At 17.4% G+C, this 25,452-nt stretch overlaps 6 protein-coding genes across 6 annotated transcripts; 2 read left to right on the forward strand and 4 right to left on the reverse strand.

The window, feature by feature from the left end:
* Positions 1-1,277: 1,277 nt before the first annotated feature.
* Positions 1,278-1,798, forward strand: SRAE_X000038000 (Transthyretin-like family and Immunoglobulin-like fold domain-containing protein; the record flags this gene model as incomplete). Its single annotated transcript, XM_024644719.1, has 2 exons — positions 1,278-1,569; positions 1,611-1,798. 2 exons carry the CDS (start codon positions 1,278-1,280, stop codon positions 1,796-1,798), a joined length of 480 nt encoding a protein of 159 aa, XP_024510249.1.
* A 9,309-nt stretch (positions 1,799-11,107) lies between these two features.
* SRAE_X000038100 (Transthyretin-like family and Immunoglobulin-like fold domain-containing protein) lies at positions 11,108-11,628 on the forward strand (the record flags this gene model as incomplete). Its single annotated transcript, XM_024644720.1, has 2 exons — positions 11,108-11,399; positions 11,441-11,628. The coding sequence occupies 2 exons, from the start codon at positions 11,108-11,110 to the stop codon at positions 11,626-11,628; spliced, it is 480 nt and encodes a 159-aa protein (XP_024510250.1).
* A 2,568-nt stretch (positions 11,629-14,196) lies between these two features.
* On the reverse strand, positions 14,197-14,712 carry SRAE_X000038200 (Hypothetical protein; the record flags this gene model as incomplete). Its single annotated transcript, XM_024644721.1, has 1 exon — positions 14,197-14,712. The coding sequence occupies one exon, from the start codon at positions 14,710-14,712 to the stop codon at positions 14,197-14,199; it is 516 nt and encodes a 171-aa protein (XP_024510251.1).
* Positions 14,713-16,857: 2,145 nt separating this feature from the next.
* SRAE_X000038300 (Synaptogyrin) lies at positions 16,858-17,889 on the reverse strand (the record flags this gene model as incomplete). Its single annotated transcript, XM_024644722.1, has 3 exons — positions 16,858-17,310; positions 17,354-17,725; positions 17,776-17,889. 3 exons carry the CDS (start codon positions 17,887-17,889, stop codon positions 16,858-16,860), a joined length of 939 nt encoding a protein of 312 aa, XP_024510252.1.
* A 918-nt stretch (positions 17,890-18,807) lies between these two features.
* SRAE_X000038400 (EF-hand domain and EF-hand domain pair-containing protein) lies at positions 18,808-20,046 on the reverse strand (the record flags this gene model as incomplete). The annotated part of the gene is made up of 5 exons (XM_024644723.1): positions 18,808-18,876; positions 18,933-19,405; positions 19,442-19,513; positions 19,854-19,893; positions 20,020-20,046. The coding sequence occupies 5 exons, from the start codon at positions 20,044-20,046 to the stop codon at positions 18,808-18,810; spliced, it is 681 nt and encodes a 226-aa protein (XP_024510253.1).
* Positions 20,047-21,663: 1,617 nt separating this feature from the next.
* Positions 21,664-23,726, reverse strand: SRAE_X000038500 (RUN domain-containing protein; the record flags this gene model as incomplete). Its single annotated transcript, XM_024644724.1, has 4 exons — positions 21,664-21,963; positions 22,021-23,443; positions 23,495-23,528; positions 23,639-23,726. The coding sequence occupies 4 exons, from the start codon at positions 23,724-23,726 to the stop codon at positions 21,664-21,666; spliced, it is 1,845 nt and encodes a 614-aa protein (XP_024510254.1).
* Between the last annotated feature and the right edge of the window lie 1,726 nt (positions 23,727-25,452).

Genomic DNA, 25,452 nt, shown 5'->3' on the forward strand with positions numbered 1-25,452 from the left:
CAATGTTGAAAACAACTGGAAAAAATCCCTTTTATAGCTTTTTTGGTTCTGTTAACATAATATACAGAAACTATTTTATTGTAAACAATCAATTTTTTTTCAGGTATTTAACTAAAAACTAAAAAAGATAAGGTTAAAAAAATAATAGTTTTATGAAAAAGTTTTAAAATATAAAAAAAATTTTTGATAAAATACAAAATAAAAATATTTGTTATCTAATTAGCAAAAAATATAAATTGTTTTAAAATAAAGTAATTCAAATAAAGATAATTAATTTTATTAGGGTTTTTGAATTCATACATTTAAGTTATATTCTAAATAAAAAATAATTTAAAATATATTATTTTACAATAAAAATTTAAATGCTAGCAGTAGTGTAAATAGCGTAAATCTAAAAATTTTGTTAGGTATTTCGACAGTTAGTTTAAAAAATAATTCCTAAAATATTCTTGACTAATTAAAATATTTTATGCTATTTAGTAAGCTTTATTTAATTTTTATAGTCTTTTTTTTAAAAGTACTCAATAATAAAATATAGTTAAATCTTGTATTAGATAATTGCTATAAAATTTAATTTTAAAACTACTATTATTATCTGTGAAATATCTCTAGTAATTTTAGTCAAACTATTTTAATTTTAATAATTTCTAAATTTATTATGTATGAGATCATAAATTTTATAGCTTTATTAGTTCTAAACAGTTATGATTTTAAAATATTTTAAAATAACATAAATGATATATTTTTAATAATAAGGAAAATAAATACAAACAAATAAATTAATATTTTTAGAAAAAAACATTGTAAAACTTTAGTGTGGTTTGCTAAATTTTTTACCCATTACGCTTTAATTAATTTTTTTTTTCATTGACTTTTTTTTTTAATTTTACTAAATATTAATTGACAATTTCTTTTTTAATTTATATAATAAATATGTAAATGTAATGCTTTTTTTATTAAAATTTACCTATTTTAAAAATCAAAAAAATTAATATTAATTTATATATAAGATTAATTGTAATTAAATATTCAATATTATACAAATTGCTTATGTTAAGAATATTATCATATTTATTGTTTGAAAATTTCTATATATTGTATAAAAGTTTTAACTATCTATTAAAAAATTGATTAATAAAGTAATAATTGATTTATTATTTTATTGTACTTTATTATGATAAATAATTTAAAATTATAAAAAGTGATAGATTCCATAATTTATTTTACATATTTATGATTATAAAATATTTTAAATTGTTTTATTTTAGATCTTTATTATGCAACATAAAAGAAATTATTTTCTAACTCTTTTTGTCATTATTACTATTCTTTTTTCTTATTTAAATTGTGATGCACAACAAAGTGGAAACTCACAAGACGAAGATGGTGATAGATATTTTGTTGGTAAAGGAAATGTTACATGTAATGATAAAGGAAAACAAGGTGTTAATGTTACAATTTACAAAAAAAATGAAGATAATAATGGTTTGGATGTGTTAAATTTTACACTAACAGATACAAATGGATATTTTAATATTGAGGGACACTGGACAAAAAGTAATGAAACAAGTAAGGTATAATAGCTTATGATTAAAACATTTTTTTGATAGATACCAAGATATGTTTTAAGGGTAGCTGTTCAAAAGGAAGAAAAAAAAGAGTTGTAAAAAAGAAGAATAACCAACTTTGTTTTTACTTTCCATTTAAAAACATAACAAAAACAAAAGATGAAGCTGAAAAAAATCCATATGTAGTCTCAGTACCATTGGATTATTCAAGTCAAAAATCAAAACAATAAAGATAAAAATGGAAATAATAACAAATTTAGAATTAAAATTATTTAAACTGTAAATTTGACTAAAATAATGGTTTAAAGTATTTTACAGTAAAATGCAGTCTATATATATTTTAGTACAATTTATTTAATATTTAATAATACTATAAAGTAATTTAAAATTTTTCATATCATTCAAAGAAAAAAATGATATATGTTATTCATTTTTCTTGTTTTTTAGAATCTTTAATATCTTTTTATATTAAACTTTAGTGAAATGCTTTATATTGAAATAAAATAATATTTATTAAAAGAAAAAAAAACTATAAAATGTCACGTTTACATATTTGTTAAAAAAACTCTTCATTAACATAATACAAAAGATGTTAAGATTATGTAAATGCTATAAAAAGAGTTTTTTTTGCTAATAATTGTGTAGATTATTAAATAATTAAATTTATAATTAGTGCTTTTTTGGTTATTACAAAAAATTCAAGTATTAAGAATAATTGTATTTGTATATATTTTTAACGTTTTAGTTTTGTAATTTTTTTGAATAGCAAAAAGTATTAAATCTTGAAAAAATATTTTTTCCTAATAGTAATAAAGCACTGCTATATTAGTTATTAACTTCTCTATATTTTACTGTCAGACAGATATATTCTATAACCTTATAATGAAGTTTTTTGAACACTTTTTCTTCTAAAATTTATTTATTAACTTAGAAAAAATTGAGAAAATTTAATGATAACTTTTAAATATGTCTGTAATTTTATTATTGTCTTGGAACCGTTATTTCTAGTTATTAACCTAATATTTTATGTTGTAATGCCCTAGCATTGAAGAGGAGTAAGAACGGAGTACTTAAAGGAGAGGAAATAAGAAACAAGCAATCATTCCCAGGAAAGTAAGAACATGAAGATCTAATGCTAATGTAATTTAATTCTCTTATTATTGTATTCTTTGTTCTAATCATTTTTACCAATAATGTTGTTAATAAAATCTAATATTAAATTTTGAATCTATAGTATTAGATGGAAGGATTTAGGTATTAAACGATAGTTTCATACAACTAAGATATGAAAACGTTAAGGAAGTATTGTAATAATTATTGTATAATTTTAGAGTTTTAAATTGTATAGACTTATAAGAGTTTATTTTATATTATTATGATTAATTAAGTTATATATATTCAATAGTCATAGTAGGTTTTTCTAGCAAAGGATTTTTTTACCACGGATTCCAAAAGGGTCCTTAATTTTTATTATTGAAAAATATATTATTGTTATAAAGAAGTTTATTTTATTAATTAAAAGATATCTTTAAAAAAGTTATTTATTATTTTTGGAGATAGAAAAGGACTTTTAACAAAATCAAGACTACTGACTATATAAATATTATTTTACTAATTACAGAAATAAAGGGTTTTAAAAAAGTTTGATTTACATATTTAATCATCGCAATAAATAATTTTTTTTATTAATACTTTATCAAAATGTAAATTTTATTTAACTAAAATTATTTTATTTTTTTATTAAAAAAAAAGGTTAAAAAATTTTTATATATTTTATTAATTAATATGAATTAAAGGTTTTATCAATTAAATACTTTTTCATATATAATTCTTTTAATTTTTAAGAACAAAGGTTAAAAAAAAACATGAGTAATCTAAAACATGTACTAAGAAGAAATTATTAATCTAATTTAAATAATATTTCGGACTAAAAAAATCGTTTGGAATAATTAATTTTACTATAAATATAATTAAAAGATACGTTACTTTATAACTTTTATTAATAAGTTATATTAAAAAACATTTGTGTTAAATTATTTTATTTAATAACTTTTAAATGTTTTTTTTTGATTTTTAGAATAATTAATATTAGATAAAATTAATTGATATTTCAACTAAACCATAAAGTCGACTTTAATTAAAATTTCATAGAATTTTAATTTATTGACAATAACACATTTAAATATCTTATCAAATTTAAAATTTTTATAAAGTATTTGCCAGAATGTTTATATATATACTTTTTTTTTTAATTTTTTATTAAAATCCAATTTATTGAATAATAATAAATTGAGCTAAAATTTCTACAATTTATTTTTACATTATAATATAAGTCAAAGAAAAATTATAAATTTGAAGATTCTTATAGTAATATTAATAGTATAAAAGATAATTTTTAGTTACATTATAATCAATTGTTTTATTTTTATAAGACTATTTAATATGTATCATATAAACAGTGAAAATATTACATTACAACATAATATCAAGAAAGAGGTATCATAACTACAAAAATGTCAATTTGTTTTTTTTTTAATTATAAAATAAAGAAATAAATTATTTTAACAAATGTTTTTAAAAAAATATATTATTATCAATTTATATAAATATTTTTTTATTATATTAATCCATTCGTTAAAAATAATTACTTCAACAAAAGTTTTATTTGATAAATAAAATAATAGAAATATAAAGTATAAGATTTTTATATAAAAACATTGTTTTCTTGTTTTGTAAATTTTGTATTGTATTTTGAATTATAAATAAAAAATTAACTTGTATTCTAAAGTCAGTTTTGATTAGTTTTTGTTTGAAAGTGTTTTGTTATAAAATTTTGTATTATTAATTTACGAATAAAAGATTCTTTAATACCGTTAATATATTTTTTTGCTACCTTTTTATTACTGATAAAATATATACTTCTGTTTAATCATATTGAGTTTTTTTTAAGCTGTATTAAATTTCTTTTCTAATGTTATAATCCATCATTTAATATTTTTAATACATATACATTGTAAATTTTATATGAAAAAAATAGAGTAACAAAAACTTTTTTACATAGAAAGTGTTAAAGATAAACAAAAGATTTTAACATTTTGAAATAAATAAAATAAAAATTTTTATTTTGATTAAGTTGAAAACAATAAATAATTTCAAAAGTATTTAAGAAAAAATGATCATTTAAAATTTTTATACTGATTAAAATAATTTTTAATGTAAAATAACTTTTTTAAACAAATATAAATTTAATTAATTTTATGTAAATAAAAAATATCTTAGTAATTTCCATATTTATTGCATTTATTAAATCTTTTTTTTAAATTTTTTTTTCAGTGTACCTTAAAATTTCAATAAAAAAAATTTGACACCATAAAAAGTTATACTCTTATGGCATTCATTATGTGCCTTTTAAAAAAATACAGCGATATTTATATTCTTTACATATATCTAATTTTTGTACTTCCTTCTAATACCTTACATAAGTTGGTATTACAAATTACAATCTAACCTAACTTTTAATGTAAATCTACAGAAAACTATTTAAAATTTAATAAATATACTTATAAGTTAATTAACATCTCTGATTAAATTATCAAAATATTTCAATACTCTGATATCTGTTTTATCAATTTTTAATTTTCTTAAAATAAATAAATACAATTTAATGATATGAATATCTACTACTAGTTTTACAACGTTTTTTTCTTTTTCTTCATCAGAAATATTTATTGTTGTGTTTTTTTAAAAAATATTATCTTTTTTTTTAAATGTATAAACATTAATATTTTACATAACCTTATTGACAATATCTTCTAATTTAGTTCAAAGTTAATTAAATATTAAAAATAATAAAAATTGTTTTCTAACGTTAAGAAATTGCATTGTAATTATTTTCCAAAATATTGATCATTCTACATTTGTACTATTTTAAATGCGTTACTTTAATTAAAAAGTGTAGCAAAATTTTGTTATATTAAAAAACTTTACATTGTAACTTATTGAAAAGTGCAAAATTACTAATTTATTTTATTTTACAATTATTAAATATAAATTTAGAATAACGCAATAATATTATATTTCAATGATACGATGTTTTCTTATATTTAAAACTTATTTCAATTAACTTTTTGATAAAAATATTATTGTAAAAATAAGTGATATAAATTTAAATTAGCAATTTTAGATTTCATTTAACTAAGGCATTAAAACTTTTTGTTTTTTTTTCTATTTCATATATATTAATAGTTTTTTTTTGACATCATCGCATTTTAATTATAATATTAGTCTCTTCCGTGACTGCAAAAAAAAAGTTAAAAACAACAAATTTACTTACATCTTCTTGAAAGTTTTATATAAATCTCTCTTATAACCTCCATTCATTCTTTTAAACTTTCCAGTTTAATCACTTATACTTTAAACCATTTGATTCTAAATTAAAGATTCTAAATTNAAAATTGATTTCATCTATAACTTTTATACTCAATTTTAATTGTTTAATTAAGATAAAAAAAAATTTTATTTATTTGATAATTATAAATAATAATGAAGCCAAAAAATTATTTTTATATTTTTTTCTTCTTTTATTAAAATATTTTTTTCTATTCAGATAATTTATTAATATTTTTTATGGTAAACTTAAAAATTAGTATTTAAAATAATTTTTCACATATCAAATTAATTTATGAAATGGAAAAAAAATTAAGATTACATTGCTTAAAATTAAATAACAAATTCATTTCACCATAAATTAAAAATATTGCTTTTTTTCAAAAATATTTAAAGTAAAAAAACCTTTTCTCGTAACAGTATATTAAACATTTTTTGCAACAATTAAATTTAATAAACGCTTTTTTTCATTAGTTTGAAATATTTTTACATCAACAGAGACTTTAATATCAATTATTTTAGCAAATTATTTAACAATATGTTTATTATTTTATTGTTTAATAATTGTAAAAGAAATTAAAAAAAATAAGAAATAATGATAAAAATATTTTAATAAAACTTTATTTTTAAAAAAGATATTTTAATAATGTTAAGCGGAAATATTTTTAATATTGTTTAAAATTAAATTGTTAACAAAATTTCATATTTATGAAATTAAATATTAGTTTTTCATTATTTATTAATATTTCATTAACAAAATTTTGTTATTAAAATGATTATAAATGTAATTTTTGTTATTTAAAATCTTTATAACGTTCATGGTGTGCCTTTTACAATAATGTAGCAAAATATAATTCTTAATTTATAATGTATAACAATAACAAGTATATGTACTAAAATAACATTTATTAAATAATATTGTATATCAAAATAAAAAAAAAAATTAACAAAAGACTACGTTCTTATTATCAAAAATGTAGTTTTTTTAAAAGCATTCTAAAATCTTAACAAACTTTTATTAATTGCTATTTTCTACTTTTGTATTTTATATTAATACCTCTACATAAATTATCATTTCAATACTTCTTGAAAGTTTACCAAGTAGATGAATATTGTTGAATTGTATCATAAATTAAATTGGTATATATATAAAATATGTTACCTTTTTATGTTTTTTTTTTTTAATTTACTATAACATTTCATCTTTATTTTTAAAAAAAACAGTGATTTTAAAAAAGAATATATTTTATTTTTTTTAAATTTATATTAATTCTTGTAATAAGTATCTATATGAATTTAGCCTAATCGTTCTTGTTGAAATAATCAGCATCGGTGGCATTTATTGTTAGTAAAAAAAATCAAATAAATAAGTTTTTAAAATTTTATATATTTTTTATTTAAAAGATTGAAAAGTAAAAAAGTTTCAAATTTTTAAATCATTTATTGTTAGTAAAAAAAATCAAATAAATAAGTTTTTAAAATTTTATATATTTTTTATTTAAAAGATTGAAAAGTAAAAAAGTTTCAAATTTTTAAATCATTAATAATAATGAATCATTTATTAAACAACAAATATAAACAGCAGATATAATTAATATAAAAGTACCTTTATGAACACATTTAATATAAGTATACTTGTAATAAAGTATTAAAAATTATAGTTAAATTGATAAATTTTTTATTTGAATGTTTTTTAATATTCAAACATAGTAAATATAATTTTTTTTTTTTGAAATTTTTTTAACATTTATTTAATATTTTTTTTTAAAAAATCTACTTTTATTGAAATACAGTATAACAATATATGTTGTACAAGAAAAATTTTAAAAAATAAAAATGACAAAAATAACATTTTAAAGCTTTTCATAAATTTAAAATTATATTAAAATAATAAAAATATACTTTAATACTATATAACCAAATATAAGTTGTTTTCAATAATTTCATTATTTACTTTTTACATTTATAAAATTTTTGTAATAGTTTTTGTGTATATGATTTTATAATATTAAATGGTAGTTTTAAAATCAACTTCAAATAAAATTATAGAGTATTTTTTCCAACAAATGTTATATTTTAAAAATAATTTCTCTAATTGACATCTAACAAGAATTTTTTTTATTTCATGAAACATAACTAATAATTCTTTTTAAAAAATTCTTATATATTTACATTATTATTTTATATGAATTAAATGTATACAATATCGATAATGATTTTTTCAACATACTATAAATATTCATCAAAAATTATAATTTTTTCAAAATATTCGTTAATTATATGATTCTTGGAAATAGGAAATAACTTTTTATTAGTAAATTGGCTTCAAAAGTAAAATAAAATTTACCACAGTTTTTTTTATAATTTATTTGGTAAAACAATTAAATTTATATTTTGCTTCCATATTAACGTAAATTTTAAAAATCCTATAATTTACCCATTTTCATTTGTATCATTAATAGCTTTATAACTTTCATAAATATCTTTACGTTATGGCAACATAAATTTGTTTCTCTTCCGCTGATTTTAATTTGTATTATTATATGAATAAGTATCATTAATTATATTTATTATTTAGAATTCAATATAGCAATCAATAATTAATAATTATTGTAGAGAATTTAAAGTGTTGATTCTTCTTATTTTGAAATCAACTTTTGCAATATTGTTTTTTTCTAATCTTCATCTAATTTTATACATTCTTCTATTCTCCATCTTTCCAATGCCAGGGTAAATATGACATTACAAAAAAAATAAATATTATAAGTTTTTTTTAACTATGTCAATAGATATTTAACATTTTTGAAAGAAATATATAATTTTAATATTTAGGTAGACAATATTTTGCTAATTTTTTTTTAAAATAAATATTAATTATCTCTTTATTATTATTATATTATTCGACATTTTTTTAAAAATCAATTTAAAAAGAATATTATGCTTAAAATTATTTTTAAATTTTGTTTTTCTAGTATTTTTTTTCTTCAGAAACTTTAAGCAAAGGAAAATTTCCAAAGAGATTTCTAAAACGTATTATGAATAAACCTATTTTAAATATATACTAAAAAGTGTACTTTTAAAACATTAAGTTTAAATTTTTATACATGTTTATGTATTTTTAAAATCATTACCTTAATGCTATGTTTGAAATATTTCTTATAATTAAAATTATAATTAAATTATTAAGAATGATAAAAAAATGATAAAAAATTAATACTGTAAGCATAACCTTTTATTAAACAAATAAAATATTTGTAGTAAAAAAAAAATTCTATCTAAATTATGATAATATTCATAATAAAAAAAAATTTATTTAATTTAATTTAGTTAACTTTTAATTCATTTAAATTATAATTTTTTATGCATATAATAAATACAGTGATCAAATTAATGATGAAAAAAATAAAATAGATTATTGATATAAAGAGATTTATAATTAATAAAATGTATATAACTTTAAAATTTTAAAAAAACAAATTATAGATAGTTTTTCTAACCTAAATTATAAAGAAAATTTTTTTTTTGCTGATTATAAAATTTGTTTTATTATAATAGCTTTATGAATATCAAATTGTTATTTTATTTTTATATATGAATTTGTATTAAATTATCTTTTAGAATTTTTTTTTTAATAATTCATAAAACTAAATAATTACTTGACATTTTAAGTTATTTCGTAACATAAAACAAATTCTAATAGAAATTTTTAATAGATCTAATTTGATATAATTTTAAAAACTTTTGTTTAAATAGAATTTAAACAATGGTAACTCAAGAAAATATAAAAAAGGAGTATATAACTAAACCTAATAGTTACTAGCGAACAGTAGATATGATATTTAAGTAATGTATACTATATATTCATTTCTTTTCTTAGAATTAAATACTTTTAAACTTATAAATATTCAATTTTTTCAATGTTGAAAACAACTGGAAAAAATCCCTTTTATAGCTTTTTTGGTTCTGTTAACATAATATACAGAAACTATTTTATTGTAAACAATCAATTTTTTTTCAGGTATTTAACTAAAAACTAAAAAAGATAAAGTTAAAAAAATAATAGTTTTATGAAAAGGTTTTAAAATATAAAAAAAATTTTTGATAAAATACAAAATAAATATATTTGTTATCTAATTAGCAAAAAATATAAATTGTTTTAAAATAAAGTAATTCAAATAAAGATAATTAATTTTATTAGGGTTTTTGAATTCATACATTTAAGTTATATTCTAAATAAAAAATAATTTAAAATATATTATTTTACAATAAAAATTTAAATGCTAGCAGTAGTGTAAATAGCGTAAATCTAAAAATTTTGTTAGGTATTTCGACAGTTAGTTTAAAAATTAATTCCTAAAATATTCTTGACTAATTAAAATATTTTATGCTATTTAGTAAGCTTTATTTAATTTTTTAAAAGCACTTAATAGTAAAATTTGGTTAAATCTTGTATTAGATAATTGCTATAAAATTTAATTTCAAAACCACTATTATTATCAGTGAATTATCTCTAGTAATTTTTATCAAACTATCTTAATTATAACAATTTCTAAATTTATTATGTATGAGATCATAAATTTTATTATTTTTTTTAATTCTAAACAGTCATTATTTTTAAATATTTTTAAATAACATAAACAATGTTTTTTTAATAATAATGAAAATAAATACAAATCTAATAAATTAAAATATTTTTAGAAAAAAAAAATTTACAAAATTTTTTTAAATAATACATTTTGATTTATTAATTTTTTTTTTAATTTGACCATAAATTTATTAACAATTTTTTTTTAGTTTATTTATATAATTAATGTGTAAAAAAAACGATCTCTTATTAAAATTTATCTAATTTATAAATCAAAAAAATTAATATTATTTTGTATATAAGATTTTTGTAATTAAATATTCAATATCATAAAAATTGCTTTTGTTAAGGACATTATCACATTAATTGTTTGAAATTTTTATTTATTGTAAAAAAGTTACATTTATCTATTATAAAATCTGATTTATAATACAATAGTTCATTAAATTATTTTATTGTACTCTATTTTGATAAATAATTTAAAATTATAAAAGGAGTAAGATTCCATAATTTTTTATATAATTTAATTTATAAAATAGTTAAAATTGCTTTATTTTAAATCTTTAATATGCAACATAAAATAAATTATTTCCTAACTCTTTTTGTTATTATTACTATTCTTTTTTCTTATTTATATTGTGATGCACAACAAAGTGAAAACTTACAAGACGAAGATGGTGATAGATATTTTGTTGGTAAAGGAAATGTTACATGTCAAAAAAAAGGAAAAGAAGGTGTTACTGTTTCAATTTACAAAAAAAATGCAAATAATGATGGTTTAGATTTGTTAAATTCTACTAAAACTGACTCAAATGGAGATTTTGATATCGAGGGACACTGGACAAAAAGTAGTGAAACAAGTAAGATATAATGTCATTTAATTAAAAAACTTTTTTGATAGGTACTAAGATATGTTTTAATGGTAGCTGCACAAATGGAAGAAAAAAAAGAGATTCAAGTGATCAACAAAACAAACTTTGTTTTCATTTCCCATTTCAAAATATAACAAAGACAAAAGAAGAAGCTGAAAAAAATCCATATGTAGTCTCAGTTCCATTGGATTATTCAAGTCAAAAACCAAAACAATAAAGATAAAATGGAAATAGTAACTTATGTAAAGGTAATAATTTCTAAAGCTGAATTAGGTTTGATTAATGGTTTAAACTATTTTACAGTAATATATAGCCTATATATATTATTGTATATTTTTTTTTAATATTTAATAATAATATATATCAATTTTTAATTTATTCTAATATTCAAAGAAATAAATAATATTTGTTTATATATCTTATTGTTTTTAAAGTCTTTCATATCTTTATACATTAAACCTTAGTGAAATGCTTCATATTGTGATAAAAAATTCTTTATTAAAACAAAGAAAAATTCTTCATTAACATAATATAAAGAAAGTTAAGATTATGTAAAAGTCATAAGAAAAAGATTTTTTACTAATAATTGTGTAGAATATTTAAAAATATAATTTATAATTATAGTTTTTTTAATTATTACAAAAAATTCAAGTATTAAGAATAATTGTATTTGTATATATTATAAACGTTTTAGTTTTATAATTTTTTCAATAGTAATAAAAATAAAATATTAAGATAATGTATTTTTTTAAAAATATTAAAATTAAAGTTTTTTAAAATTTGATTTTGTTAATAAATAATTATAATTAATAACTTTTTATTAATACTTTACAAAAATATTAATTTCTATTTGACTACAATTAAAGCATTTTATCATTAAATAAAAGCATAGAAAAATTTGAGGAAAAAAATTTATGATATAATATAAATTAGCATGAATTTTAGAAATTATTTAATAAATACTTTTTCATGCATAATTTTTGTAATTTTTACAAATAAAAAGCTTAAACCAGATGAGTAAAAAACAAAAGTATAATCTTTAACATGTACTTGTGTATGATTATCCTTTTTAATTTCTAAAAAATTTTAGATTAAAAATTTTGTTAACACTAACTAATTTTACTATATATAAGTTTAATTTGTAATTATATTGGCGATATTCAGGTACTCAAAGTCAGACTTAACACTTTATTACAATTAAGATAAACAATAAAATTATATATATATATATAAAAATGAGCCCACTAAAATATGAGAATTTAGGAGATAATAGTAATATACTTATATTTACACTATATAAGGTAATACTAAGTAAATTCTCCTCTATTTCTTTCGCTAACCCCTAAAATTCAAAATTGATTACTAAAATTTTAATGACATTAAATGATAACGATACTGAGTAAAACTGAGCTTAAATGATGAAACTATCTTTTAAATACTTTTCTTTTTGATTACATCATGAAAGTATCTTACTTATAAGAATAAAATATATTTTTTTTAGTTTTTATATATAAAATTTTTTAAAAATATAATTAACAATTAGTCAATAGTTTAACTATTTAAAACCATTTTGATGTTTTTTGTGTGTTTATTTAAGTAGACGCTAATTCTTAAAATTAATTGATATCTAAATTATATTATAAAGATTATTTAAAACAGTTTCATAGAAATGCAAATGTTTTAAAAATATTTGACAATATACATTTTTATGAAAAGATAAATCATTAGATGTTTCTTAAAATTTTTAATTTTCACAAAAATAACACTAAAAATTTTGTAAATTTATATTTTTTACAATAATAAAAATTTTTATTAGGAATAGTATTTTACACAGTTAAATGAAACATTAAATTTTGTGACTAATGGACAAAATAAAAGAATTAATTGAATATACTGAAATAAGTAGATAATCATTACTTTAAAAAAATGTGCTTTGTACTTATTGTTTTTTAAGTAAAAGCATAAAATAAATTTTTGTTGTAGTTTATTAAAACATTTTACTAAAAGATAAATCTCATATGTTAATTTCCTTAAAAATTATATTCATTTATTATTTAAAATTATATACACTTTCTAAAACTATATTATTTTTCAATATTAAAATAAAAAGTTAAAATTTGTAAGTATTGATAAAATTATAAATATTAAAATAGTTTTTTAATGTTGTATAAATAAAAATATCAAAAAGATAATATAGAAATTGTCGAAAATATACTTAAAATTCAAGGATCAAATTGGTAATAAGATAAATCATATTTCATAAAAAAATATAATTACATGATAACAAAGTTTTTTTTTAAATTATTTCTTTTTTTGATATTATTGTAATATTTATATAAAAATTAAATAAGTATTTGTTGACTTAGTTATGTAGTTATTAAAAAATTATTTACAATATACAATAATGTAATTTACTTTCAGTATTATTTGCTATTAATCAATTATATTCCATAATAAAATTTTAATGTTCCAAATTTAACTTTACAAAACTAGACCAATAAAAAAATGGTAAATTAATAACCAAACAATGAATTTAAAAAACTTTGTTAAATTTAATGCAATAAAATTAAGAAACATCAATAAATTTTAAAACTTTATTTTATACTTTTACAGTTTCACAAAAAAATGAATCTTCAGATTCGACAAAATATAAACTTAGCATATATGACAATTAATAATGACTTACTTCATTATCATAATTTGAATTAATAAATAATAATTGGAATTTTTAAACTGAATTTTAAAAATTGATGTCAATTGGTAAAAATTTAAAATTAATTTCATTTCAAGGTACAACAGTTGTTGAAGCAGTTGTTGTGGTAGCTACAGTTGGTGTGGTTGTAACTGTGGTTGTTACCGTTCTAGTAGTTTGTGTTGTGCTTCTTCTTCTTCTTTCTCGTTCCTGTCGTCTTTTTTCTTCGTTAATTCTTCTATTTCTCAATTCTTTTTGTCTTCTTTCTTGCCGTTGTTTTCTTAATTTTAATTCTCTTTCTCTTCTATTTTTTAATTCTCGTTCTCTTTGCTTTTTTCTTTTTAAAAAATTTTCTTCTCTTTCTTTTAACAATTGGTTAATTCTTTTTTTAAGATTTTTAACTTGTTGTGAATCTTTTTTAAAAATTTGTACCTGTCTTTTTTCACGATTTTCTGAAATTATATCAGCAACAAATTTTGGAACTTCATTATTTTTGTAAGATCTTTTTGAAAGAGATAATTCTTTGTCTGAATTTAGTACATATCCTTTTGAAAGAATAAAAGTTAGGAAAAATAGAATGAAATGTATTTGAGTATTAATGAAATTCATTTTGTGGATTGACACTAAAGTATTTTATTTTATGCTTTTTATATAATTTTAATTAGTTAAAAATATTGAAATCATTTAATCACCTGCTAAGGTTACTATTTAATTAATCCATTAATCAAGTTTTAATTAAGTACATTAAAGTTTATATTTTTTTTTGTTTGATTGATTTTTAATATATGTTATAATAATAACTTTTTAATGAATATTTTATTAAATTATCTTACCGCAATTAATTCATGTAAGGTATAAAATATTTTTTAACACTGTTTACCTTTGTTAATAAAAAATGATAAGTAATTTAAATAATTTTTGTTTTAAAATATGTTATTTTATTTTATATATAGCTTAAAATTGGATAAAGAATTATATTATTGAACACTATTAATAAATATTCTTTTTTAATTAATATTTATTACGTTAAATAAATTTATTCTTATCTTTTTAAATAAGCCTATTATTTACTACATATTTTATTATGAGATTTTAGATAAAAATGTAACATTAATAATTTTTTTGGGGTTTTTAAATCATTCAATTTTTAATTGAATATATTTTGTATTTTCACTAAACATTTTTAAAATAAATTTTACACTATTAAAAAAAATTTTTTTATTTGTTGTATTTTACTATGCTAATTTCTAGATATTTGTAGTTTTTTTAGATCTCCTACCTAAATATATTTTACTTTTGCTAGTATTTATTTAAAAAATCTGACAATTATTAACTATAATATTTTAAAAGATTTTTATTAATTATTTATACTTTCCTAGAATAAAAATTATTGTTCCTCTGAACTAACAATTTAAATTATTATAAAAATCAATTTATTTCTTTATACCATGAAGTAAAATTATAAAGTAAACAAAAATAATATTTATTCATTTTACTAGTATAATTGAAAATTCAAAAAACAACAAATATTCTTTAAATAATGTTTACAGCAATACAAATCAATATACTTTTAATCAGTTACTTTATTACATTGTCTAAAAATTGCTTTGAAGCAAGATAAACAAAAATAAGAACTTTATGTCAATTTTTATTTTGTAAAATTTAAAGATCTTTAAAAAATAAGTTAGTTGTTGTTTGACTTTATTTAATATTTATAAATTAAAATAATAAGACTATTTTTATATTATAATTGAAAAATAAAATTTTGAAAACTTTTTATTTGATAAAAAAGTTCTTACTAATTAATAAAAAAGCTTTGATTTATTGAAACTATATTTTCAACTTTAATAAATTTATCATTTATTAATTTCAATCATTTTTTTATAATTTTCCAGTTACGAATATTTCAAATCAACATATCGTATTATATGATAACTATTTCTTAAAAAGATAAGTAATAATTAATATATTTTTTTACGTTTTAATACAAATAAAAAGAATTATTGCTGTGTCAAATTTTTAAGTAAAGAATTTTTATATAAATATAAGTGTTGAATATGTAAAACTATTTTTGAAGTTCTTAGTACAATAATAATATTTTATAATTCAAATTTTAATGTATATTTTATGGAATTTATAAAAAAAAATTATATTATTAAATTTAAGTTTTAATAATTTTAATTTTGTCATATTTCTCGATTGCTTTTTTTTTGAGTATTATTTGATAAGTTATATTTTTACAGTATCTAATAATAAAAATTAAATTTACTAATAACATTGTTTAAAAATATTATTTTAAATAAATAAAAGCCTAAATATCATTATATTTGACAACATTTTGCATAGTAATATTTTATGTTTTCATCTTTAACTGCTTATTTATTATTAATAAAATTAATGAATTACTGTTTTTATTATAATGTTTAATGTATTCAGAGAGTAACAAAATAAAAAATTTTTTATTTAAAATTAATATTTTCTTCATATAAAATATTATGAATATTGGTTTTGATAAGGAATAATAATTTAAAGAAGATGTATACATTAACATTAAAGTAATAACATTTTTAAAAATACTCTGTTATAATTTAAAAAGCATTTTATTTGTAAAAAAATTAAAAGATAAAAGTATTAATAAAGTGAAAAATATTTTTCTTATATAATATTGTTTTATATTTTATCATTTAGATTGATTTTTTATTTTGACATTCAATCGTAATAAAGTGAATTTAATTATTATCAGAACTTTTTTATTTAGTGTAAATTTTGGAAAGGATTTGAGGTATATCCTCCCATTCCTCCTTGAATTTGCTGTTGTTGTGGTATATCATATGTCGTTGGTTGTGTTGGGACCATTTGCGGCTGATATTGTTGATTTGATGGAATCTGCCCATATCCATGTTGTGATGGTTGAGTATTTGGTAAACCATAACCTTGAGATTGTTGCTGTTGGAAAGGCATATTCATTCCAATTTGTTGTTGTGTATTTGGAATATTATTTAATTGTCCAGGTTGTGATTGTTGATAAGACATATTATTAATATTTGTTTTATTTGATTCTACACCAATTCCAGTACTATCACCACCATAACCATAATCACTTGTCGTTATGATGTCACTTTGTGGAGCACCATGAAATTGAGTACCATCAAATTGTTCTTGTACACTAGCCTGCCATTGACGATAAGCATATAATGCAATAACTCCCTAAAATTTTATTTGTAAAATATTGGAAAACGATAAAATTTACCCAAACTATGGCAGATAAAAATGAAAAAAGAACAGCAAATTTAGCAGAACGACCATTATAATTTTCCTCTAATTCTAAAGATGAATATTTTGTCCAAAGTGTAAAAGTTGTAATTATGAATAAAAATGATGCTGCTAATGATGTAATTAAATCTGCCAATACAATTCTTTTTCTTGTTCCAACACAACTAAATTGTTCATATTTTGCTTCAATAATTAAAAATATAATAGCAATTATAAGAGCACATGATCCCATAAATGATCCAAATGAACAGGTTGTTGAGGAACGTTCATAAAGACATATTAAATGTCCTGTTCCTAAACGATACCATGCACCACTTGAAATAAGATACCATATAAATATTGATAATATCTATAATAAAACCAAATAATTATAAAAAAAAAAGTAGTTTTTTAACATACAATAGCCAATATTCTTAAAGTAACAGTTGTTTTTTTAATAAATATTTTAAAATCAAAGTTACTGGTTGCCATACTTGAACCATAAGCTTGAAAAGCATTTGTATTAGTTTCCATTATTATTATTTTTTTATCTAAAAATATAAAAAATATATATAAATATTGTAACAGTAGATATAAAATAAGTATATAAAGTTTTTCTTAAAAAAATGGTATATATTTAGGAAAAATATTTAACATATAAATTAAATATTTTGTAAAAATTTTTTTTGTATAAAATGAAAAAAGAAAGATAAAATATGTTATAGTATATAATATATATAGACATGCATATAAAGAATAAATGCTTTTAAAGATATAAAATTTTACTAACAAATATTCTCATTTTTATCTTTTCCCTATATGTAAGTTTTACATTTTAAAAATAATAAATAATGTAAGCCTGTCCATGGTAATGCTTCACAATATATTTACTTTTATATAAAGAAATAAAGAAAATATAAGTCTATTCTAAAATATGCCTAACTATAGCTATTACTTCTTTCTTTAATAACTTATATTCAACTAAAATATACATTTAAAAAAATTCTCACTAAATTTATTTTATAACATAAAAAAATATACTTTTCCTAAATTTCATTTAATACACATCATTTATAAAATAAATTTTTTTTATCATTTTATTTTATAAATAGTTAGACTTTTTAAATTAAAAAAAAAATTTATTTCACGGAATTTTATTTTATTTTTAAAAAAAAAGAAATTTATACCGTAAAATTAAATTATCACAAAAGTAAATAATTCGTTGTTTGTTTATTAAAAAAAAATGTTTTTTTTTTTCAATACAAAAATAGCATAAAAATTCAAAGCTTAAAAATTAATTCATGCTAAATTTAACATTAAATACATTTTATTTATTTTTAAAAATAATTATTTTTTAAATTATTTGATGTATTAAATATATATATTTTTTTAAAAAAAGATGATGTTAAAAATAATAAAATTACCAAAAAGTAGTAAATAAATCAAGAGTTTTTAGTATCTCAGGATTTTTAAGACATTTTGATATAAATTGATCTTTTGTAATTGTTTGATTATTTCCTTCTTTAATTTTCTTTAAAAAAAAATTAATGATAATTAAAATAAATGTTAAAACATACATTAAAAGCATCAATTACTTGATCAATAACACTTGTTTTACTTATTGGTGGAAAATAACTAGTACCAAGTAACTCATAAATAGAATGTACAACAGTTAACATATCAGAAGGTGATATACAATTTTTTTTACGTATATCATAGAGATCAAATATCCAAGATAATTTTTCTTCAGGACTTCCTCTTGAAATCATTGATAGTCCTTTTACAAAATCCTCAAAACTTAAACATTCATCTTTATCTTTATCAAAAGTTTTAAATACAAATTCAGCATATTTTTGAGAATTACTACGAGGAAAAAATTGAGCATATATATTTTGAAATTCTTTTAAATTTACGACCCCTGTTGGACATCCTTGTTTGAATGCTCGATATATAACACGTATTTCACGAGGTGAAAATTTTGTCATTTTACATATCGATGAAAGTGATTCAGGACGATAAATTGGTGATACTTCCTCTTCATATTCCTCATCTTAAATATTATATAATATATTTTTTTTAAACTTACCATATCCAATAATAGGAGTTTGATTTAAAGGATCTTCACCAATAGGAATTGCCATAATACTATAAAATAAATCTAAAATGTTAATAAAAAATTTTAAATATTTTAAAAACTAAGCAAAAGTATTTTTCATAAAAGTTTGTTGAAATAAATGAACGTATTATATTTATAAAGTTATTATATAATATAATTTATTTGTAATTTTAAAAAAAAAATTAATTTATAAAATAGCTAATTCAATTTTAAAATAAAAGTTTAAAGGTAATAAATAATTATTATGAATGACATAAATTTTTGCTTAAAACATTTTAATAAAATAAATATAAAGAGAAATAATAATATATAAAAAAAAATTTTGGTTTTTATTTATTTTATAAAAATTAAAATTTGAAATTATAATAATCTTCTTACATACCAATTAACACATTATAACTAAGAAAAATATTTTTTAACAGCTTTATAATAGTAAGCAATAAATGATATAAAATCACAATGATTTCCGTTATTCATTCTCTTAGAAAATGTCATAAATTTAAGGATAAGAATATTGAGATAAGATACAAAGTAATATATATGCTTACTAAAATAGTTTGGTATGTATATATCATCAAGAAAATTTTATCGACAATTGGAATATAAGATCTTGCTAGATAAATTAATATTCTTCTATAAACGAATGATAAAATCAAATGAATTTTTATATATGAAAATAAACAACTCATAAAAACATGTACTTTATGTTAAATTTTAATATACATTTTTTTTTAAGTATTATAGTATCTATAAATATTAAATTTAATGGAAAAATAAAATTTTATATTCTAATATAATTAATAAATATAAAATACAAGAAAATAATTAATATATTTTATGAAATAGTATACCATTTTCTTTAACAAAACTTTTTCTTTATCACAATAACTTCTTTTAGTATATTATGCTAAACAATTATAATTCCAATTACCAATATACTATTTTAATGTTATTTTAGATATCTAACTCATTAAACAAAAGACGTACTTCTTTAACTATATAAAACATAGTATTTTTCTAATGATAACAAAAAGAAAATTTTATACAGCTAACTTTTTATCATTAACAAAGATTTTAAATTTGTAAATAAACTATAAAACATTTATATGCATATATAAACACGATGATAAAATATATCTCATATTAAAAAGAAAAATTGGTAAACTTTTTCAATTATATCATTAGTTTAACAAAAATATATAATGGTTACAATTTTAAATTGTCCCATTAATGTATATATAGATATTGGGTCCAAAAATGATTGTATTGACAATTATTTTTAAAAAAAATTAATTTAAAAATAATTTGTTTTTTTTCTATGATGTAAATAAGATTTAACTAGCATAATTTAGAACATATTGTCTTTATAATTAAAAGATTCTAATTTATTTTAACAATAAAAAAAAAATATTCTAAGCACATTTTTTTTAATCTATAATTCAAAGAATAACAAAATTTGAATGAATAATATTTATAACTTTTAAATCAAATACTTCATATTAAATATGTTGAATGGTTAAGAATAAAAAATAATAAATGAATTTGAAAAAATTAAAATAAAAAACTTATTTGTATGATATTAAATGTAAATATGTTGTTAGAAAAATAATGGTTACTTGCTTTTCACTTTTTTTTTAGGTATTTATAAATTATTATATGTTCAAGTATTATTTTTATATGAATAAGATATAAGAAATAAGAAATAAGAAAATATAAAGAAAATTAACATAGGTATTTATAATTTTTTTTAAAAAAAAAAAGTTAAATCTATGAAAGATTTTAAAAAAAAGTACTTTTTACTTATTATAAATAATCAGTTTAAAGTACATTAAGTATAAATATAATACTTGTCTTTTTTTTTCTATTATTTATAAGAATGATAAGGTAATTGAAATTTGATAGATGACTAGAAATATCTATTAATAAATATTATTTTTTATATTTAAAAAAAATATTTTTTATGCATAAATAAAAAAAAATATGCATTTTGAAATATTAGTTAGTAAATTATTTAATGTTGGATAGGTTTGTTTGGTATTGTATATTTAAACAAAAACATTTTTATTAACAATCATTTTTTATTATTTAAAAAAAAAACTATCTTTAAAAAATGGTTGTTATTTAAAAAAATAAATTTATTATACCATTATGGTTGTCAATTGGCAATAAGATACAATTTAATAGATAATTTATTAAAATGCATCCATTAACTGATTAAATGGTCGTACTGCTAAATCAACTGGTAAATGAAATTTAAATTTATGTAAAGATTCTAGTAATGTATATATATCTTCACATCCTGTTCTTGCTATATAACTCCAACTATAATAACAACATTCTACCACAACACGTGTTCTAAATATCATACGTATCCATGCTGGAAGTATTTTTTTATTTAAAGATGCACATACAAATGCTTTCCACATTGAATCAGGAGATCGTTTTAAACGTGTATGTGATGTTATAATATTTTCAATTGTTGTTAATAATAACTAAAAGTAATATTAATAATTGTAAAAAAAAAAATTTTTTTTTTATTTTTAATATACCTGTTTTGATGTAACAGTTTTTCCGGAAACATTCTCTAAATTAAAACTTTGAGACAATTTTCTAACCTGTATATCTTCTAAAATGTGTGCATGCTTAGAATAAAAATAAAACATAATAACATCCCAAATATGATTAATTTTTTTAATTTTCATTTCATTTGAATCTTTTATTTCACTAGTTGATACTCTAGAATATTGGTGATTTCTTCTTGAACTACATCCAATTGTATTAAGTGTTCCTGTTATTGTTGACATAAATATACCTTTTGAATCACTTGGTTTTGATGGTATACTTTTAACACCATGCATTAATAAATCTTTTAATGCTACACAAAATTCTCTCCTTACCATCAATACTATTTTACTATCATTTTTATCAAACATTTCTGGTATATCATCAGAACAAATACTAGGTGTATTTATATTATTAGGAGATATTGGATTACTACTTAAAAAAACATCATCATCCAAATCTATAGATCCAAAAGTAAATTTATTATTTGTTATATTTGAAGTAGGTTCATCTACTTGCTCTAGAAATAATATACAATGTTCTTCCATTAATTCTTTTAACGATGCTACAACTACTTCCATTTTTGCGCGAACATCACCATAATGATTACCTTTAATGGTATTTTTTAATTCATTTTTTCCAAATTTTTTTCCACTTCCAAAATTTAAAAAACTAGAAAAAGTACTTCCTCCCTTATTTGTATTAATATTTTGCATTGGTGTTGAAGTAAATGCTTTATAAGAATTATTATAATATTCATTATTTGGTTGACAATTATCATATTCATTATTTAATGATTTTTCTTTATTTAAATTAGCTTCTTTTTCAATTTGTAAAAAATTTACAAATCTTTCTAAATCAACAATTTGTGTTGTCAATTGTTCTACTAACTTTTCTTGTTCAACAATTGGACATATAACATTTTGTAATGCATCATCTACTCTCTCAAACATTTGATTATCTTTTATTTTTTCAATATCTAAATTTAATTGTAATTTTTCTGTTAATTTTTCTAATACAATTCTTTGCCTATTCATTACTTCTGTTGATGGTAATTCACCTGATCCTGTTTCATATGCAAATTTTTCTAAATCAGATAATTGATTACGTAATTTTTCTATTAATATATTTTGATGTTTTTTACAATTTTCAACTATTTCTTTATTAGAAACATTTTCATGTGATGATAAAACATCTTTTATTTCTTTAACTTCATCATTACTTGTACATCCATCAAATGCAATTTTTTTTATTTCTTCAATTATTCTATTTTGATCATTTGGATCTGTTGTTTTTTCCATTTGTTTAATTCTATATTGTATTTGAGCAAATTGTGTACTTAATGCCATTAATGAATCATTTAAAATTTCATAATTATTTTCTAATTCTTTTACTCGTTCAATTGGATTTCTATAATATAATTTTTATTTATATATCTATATAAAATTATTAATAACTTACGATGTAAAACTACCAAATTCATTTTCATGGAAATCTAAAATGTTATTACTTAATAGAATTATGAAGGTCAGAAAATTTATTTTTATAATTTTTTTTTCCATATAATGTGTAAAAATAATAATAATATATAAAAATAAAACTTACCATTATAAGTTATTTCATCATTTAAATCAATCAAATCATCACCGTTATTTTTTTCATTAATCGTATCATTTTCAAGGGTATTATTCATAACTATATTATTTATTTTTTTTAGTCTATAAAAATTTATGATTTTTTTAATATATCAATAAAATTAATTTTAGTAATTAAAAGTTTTTTTAGTAAATATTTTAAATAATAATACATATAATTTTTTTTTTATTTTTAATATATTAATATATAAATATTGAATTGGAAAAAACAAACTTTTTTACTTAGTAATAATTTTTCTTCTACACATTTATTTAATATAAATGACATCATGCTTTAAAAAAAAACAATGTAATTAAAATTAAAAAACTTTATCAATAGTTTTAAACTAAAACTATTCATTAAAAATATTGTTTTTAGAATGTATGACTTTTAATAAAATTTAACCAACTAGAGCATATGTATATTGGCAAAAGACTGTTAAAAATATAAGATAATGTTATAAATAAATCAATAATAAGTCTATTTTCTATTTCTATTTTAAGCTCCATGCATATCCATTATACTTTTATTTATTAATATAGTATTTATAAAAATTTTTTTTATAATTTTTAATTAAAAATATATGGAATTTGGAAAAATTTTTTTATTAAATTACAAGCATTTATTATAATATTAATAATGAAAGAAATAAGGAAAAGATATCATATTTCTAATTTCAATTTACTTTTAAAATATAATTTATCTTTATTTACATTTAATATGCATTAATAATATTAAAATTTTTAATAATATTTAAATGATAATAATTTTTAAAATTAAAATATGACAAAAAAATTTAATTTAATATTGCTTAAAAAATATTATATCGTTTTTTAATTAGTAATAAAGTTGTTTGTTATTTTTATTTATGGTATAATAACAATACAAAACAAAACAATTATTTCTTCAAATATTTTACATCCTCTAGTAAAAAAAACTAGTTCTATAAACATTATTATCATGGTGTGACAAAATATATTATACATATAAATATATATATATATTGATATATTTACAATAAAATATTTTTCAAATAATAATGATAAAAATTTATACTATAAAACTATATTATTATATTATTATTCTTTGTGAGGAATAATTTTGAGGAAAGATATAAATGTCTATCATCCAATATGTACTATTCCAATGTACTTAATTCGTCATAAAATAAACAACAAATATAAAAATATACATTTTTGGCTTACATTTTAACATAAAATAATATATTATTTTTTATTTTTTGTTAATTTATTTTTTATTTAAACAAATGATTCTTAATTAATTTTATTATATGCAATATTTTACTAAACATTTTTATTTATTATATTTGTAAGATGGTATATTTTTTTAAGAAAAATTAATCTTTTGCCATTTATTTTTAAACTCTAAAATTAAATAATATTTTATAATATTAAAAAAGTATAGTTAAATAAATATATCTATCATTAGTTAAATATTTTATATTTTATAATATATTTAAATAACAATGAAAAAATCATAACAATTTTTTTTATCATTCAATATGCAATGGGATTGAATATATATATTTTATTTATACAAAGTAAAAATAACTTTATTATATAATAAAAAAAAATACATATTTCAAATTACAAGTGTTCTTCCAATGATAGTCTCCTTTAAAAATTTAGATATACAAATGATAACTTGTTTTCTAATCAATATAGTAAAAAAATATTTACATTTTTTTCTTAAAAAAAAAACGATAATTTATTTTTTATTGGTACTATCTTCAAAAATATCTGCAAAAAATGTTACGTACCAAG

Source organism: Strongyloides ratti (assembly GCF_001040885.1).
Source record: "Strongyloides ratti genome assembly S_ratti_ED321, chromosome : X".
Taxonomy (NCBI): domain Eukaryota; kingdom Metazoa; phylum Nematoda; class Chromadorea; order Rhabditida; family Strongyloididae; genus Strongyloides; species Strongyloides ratti.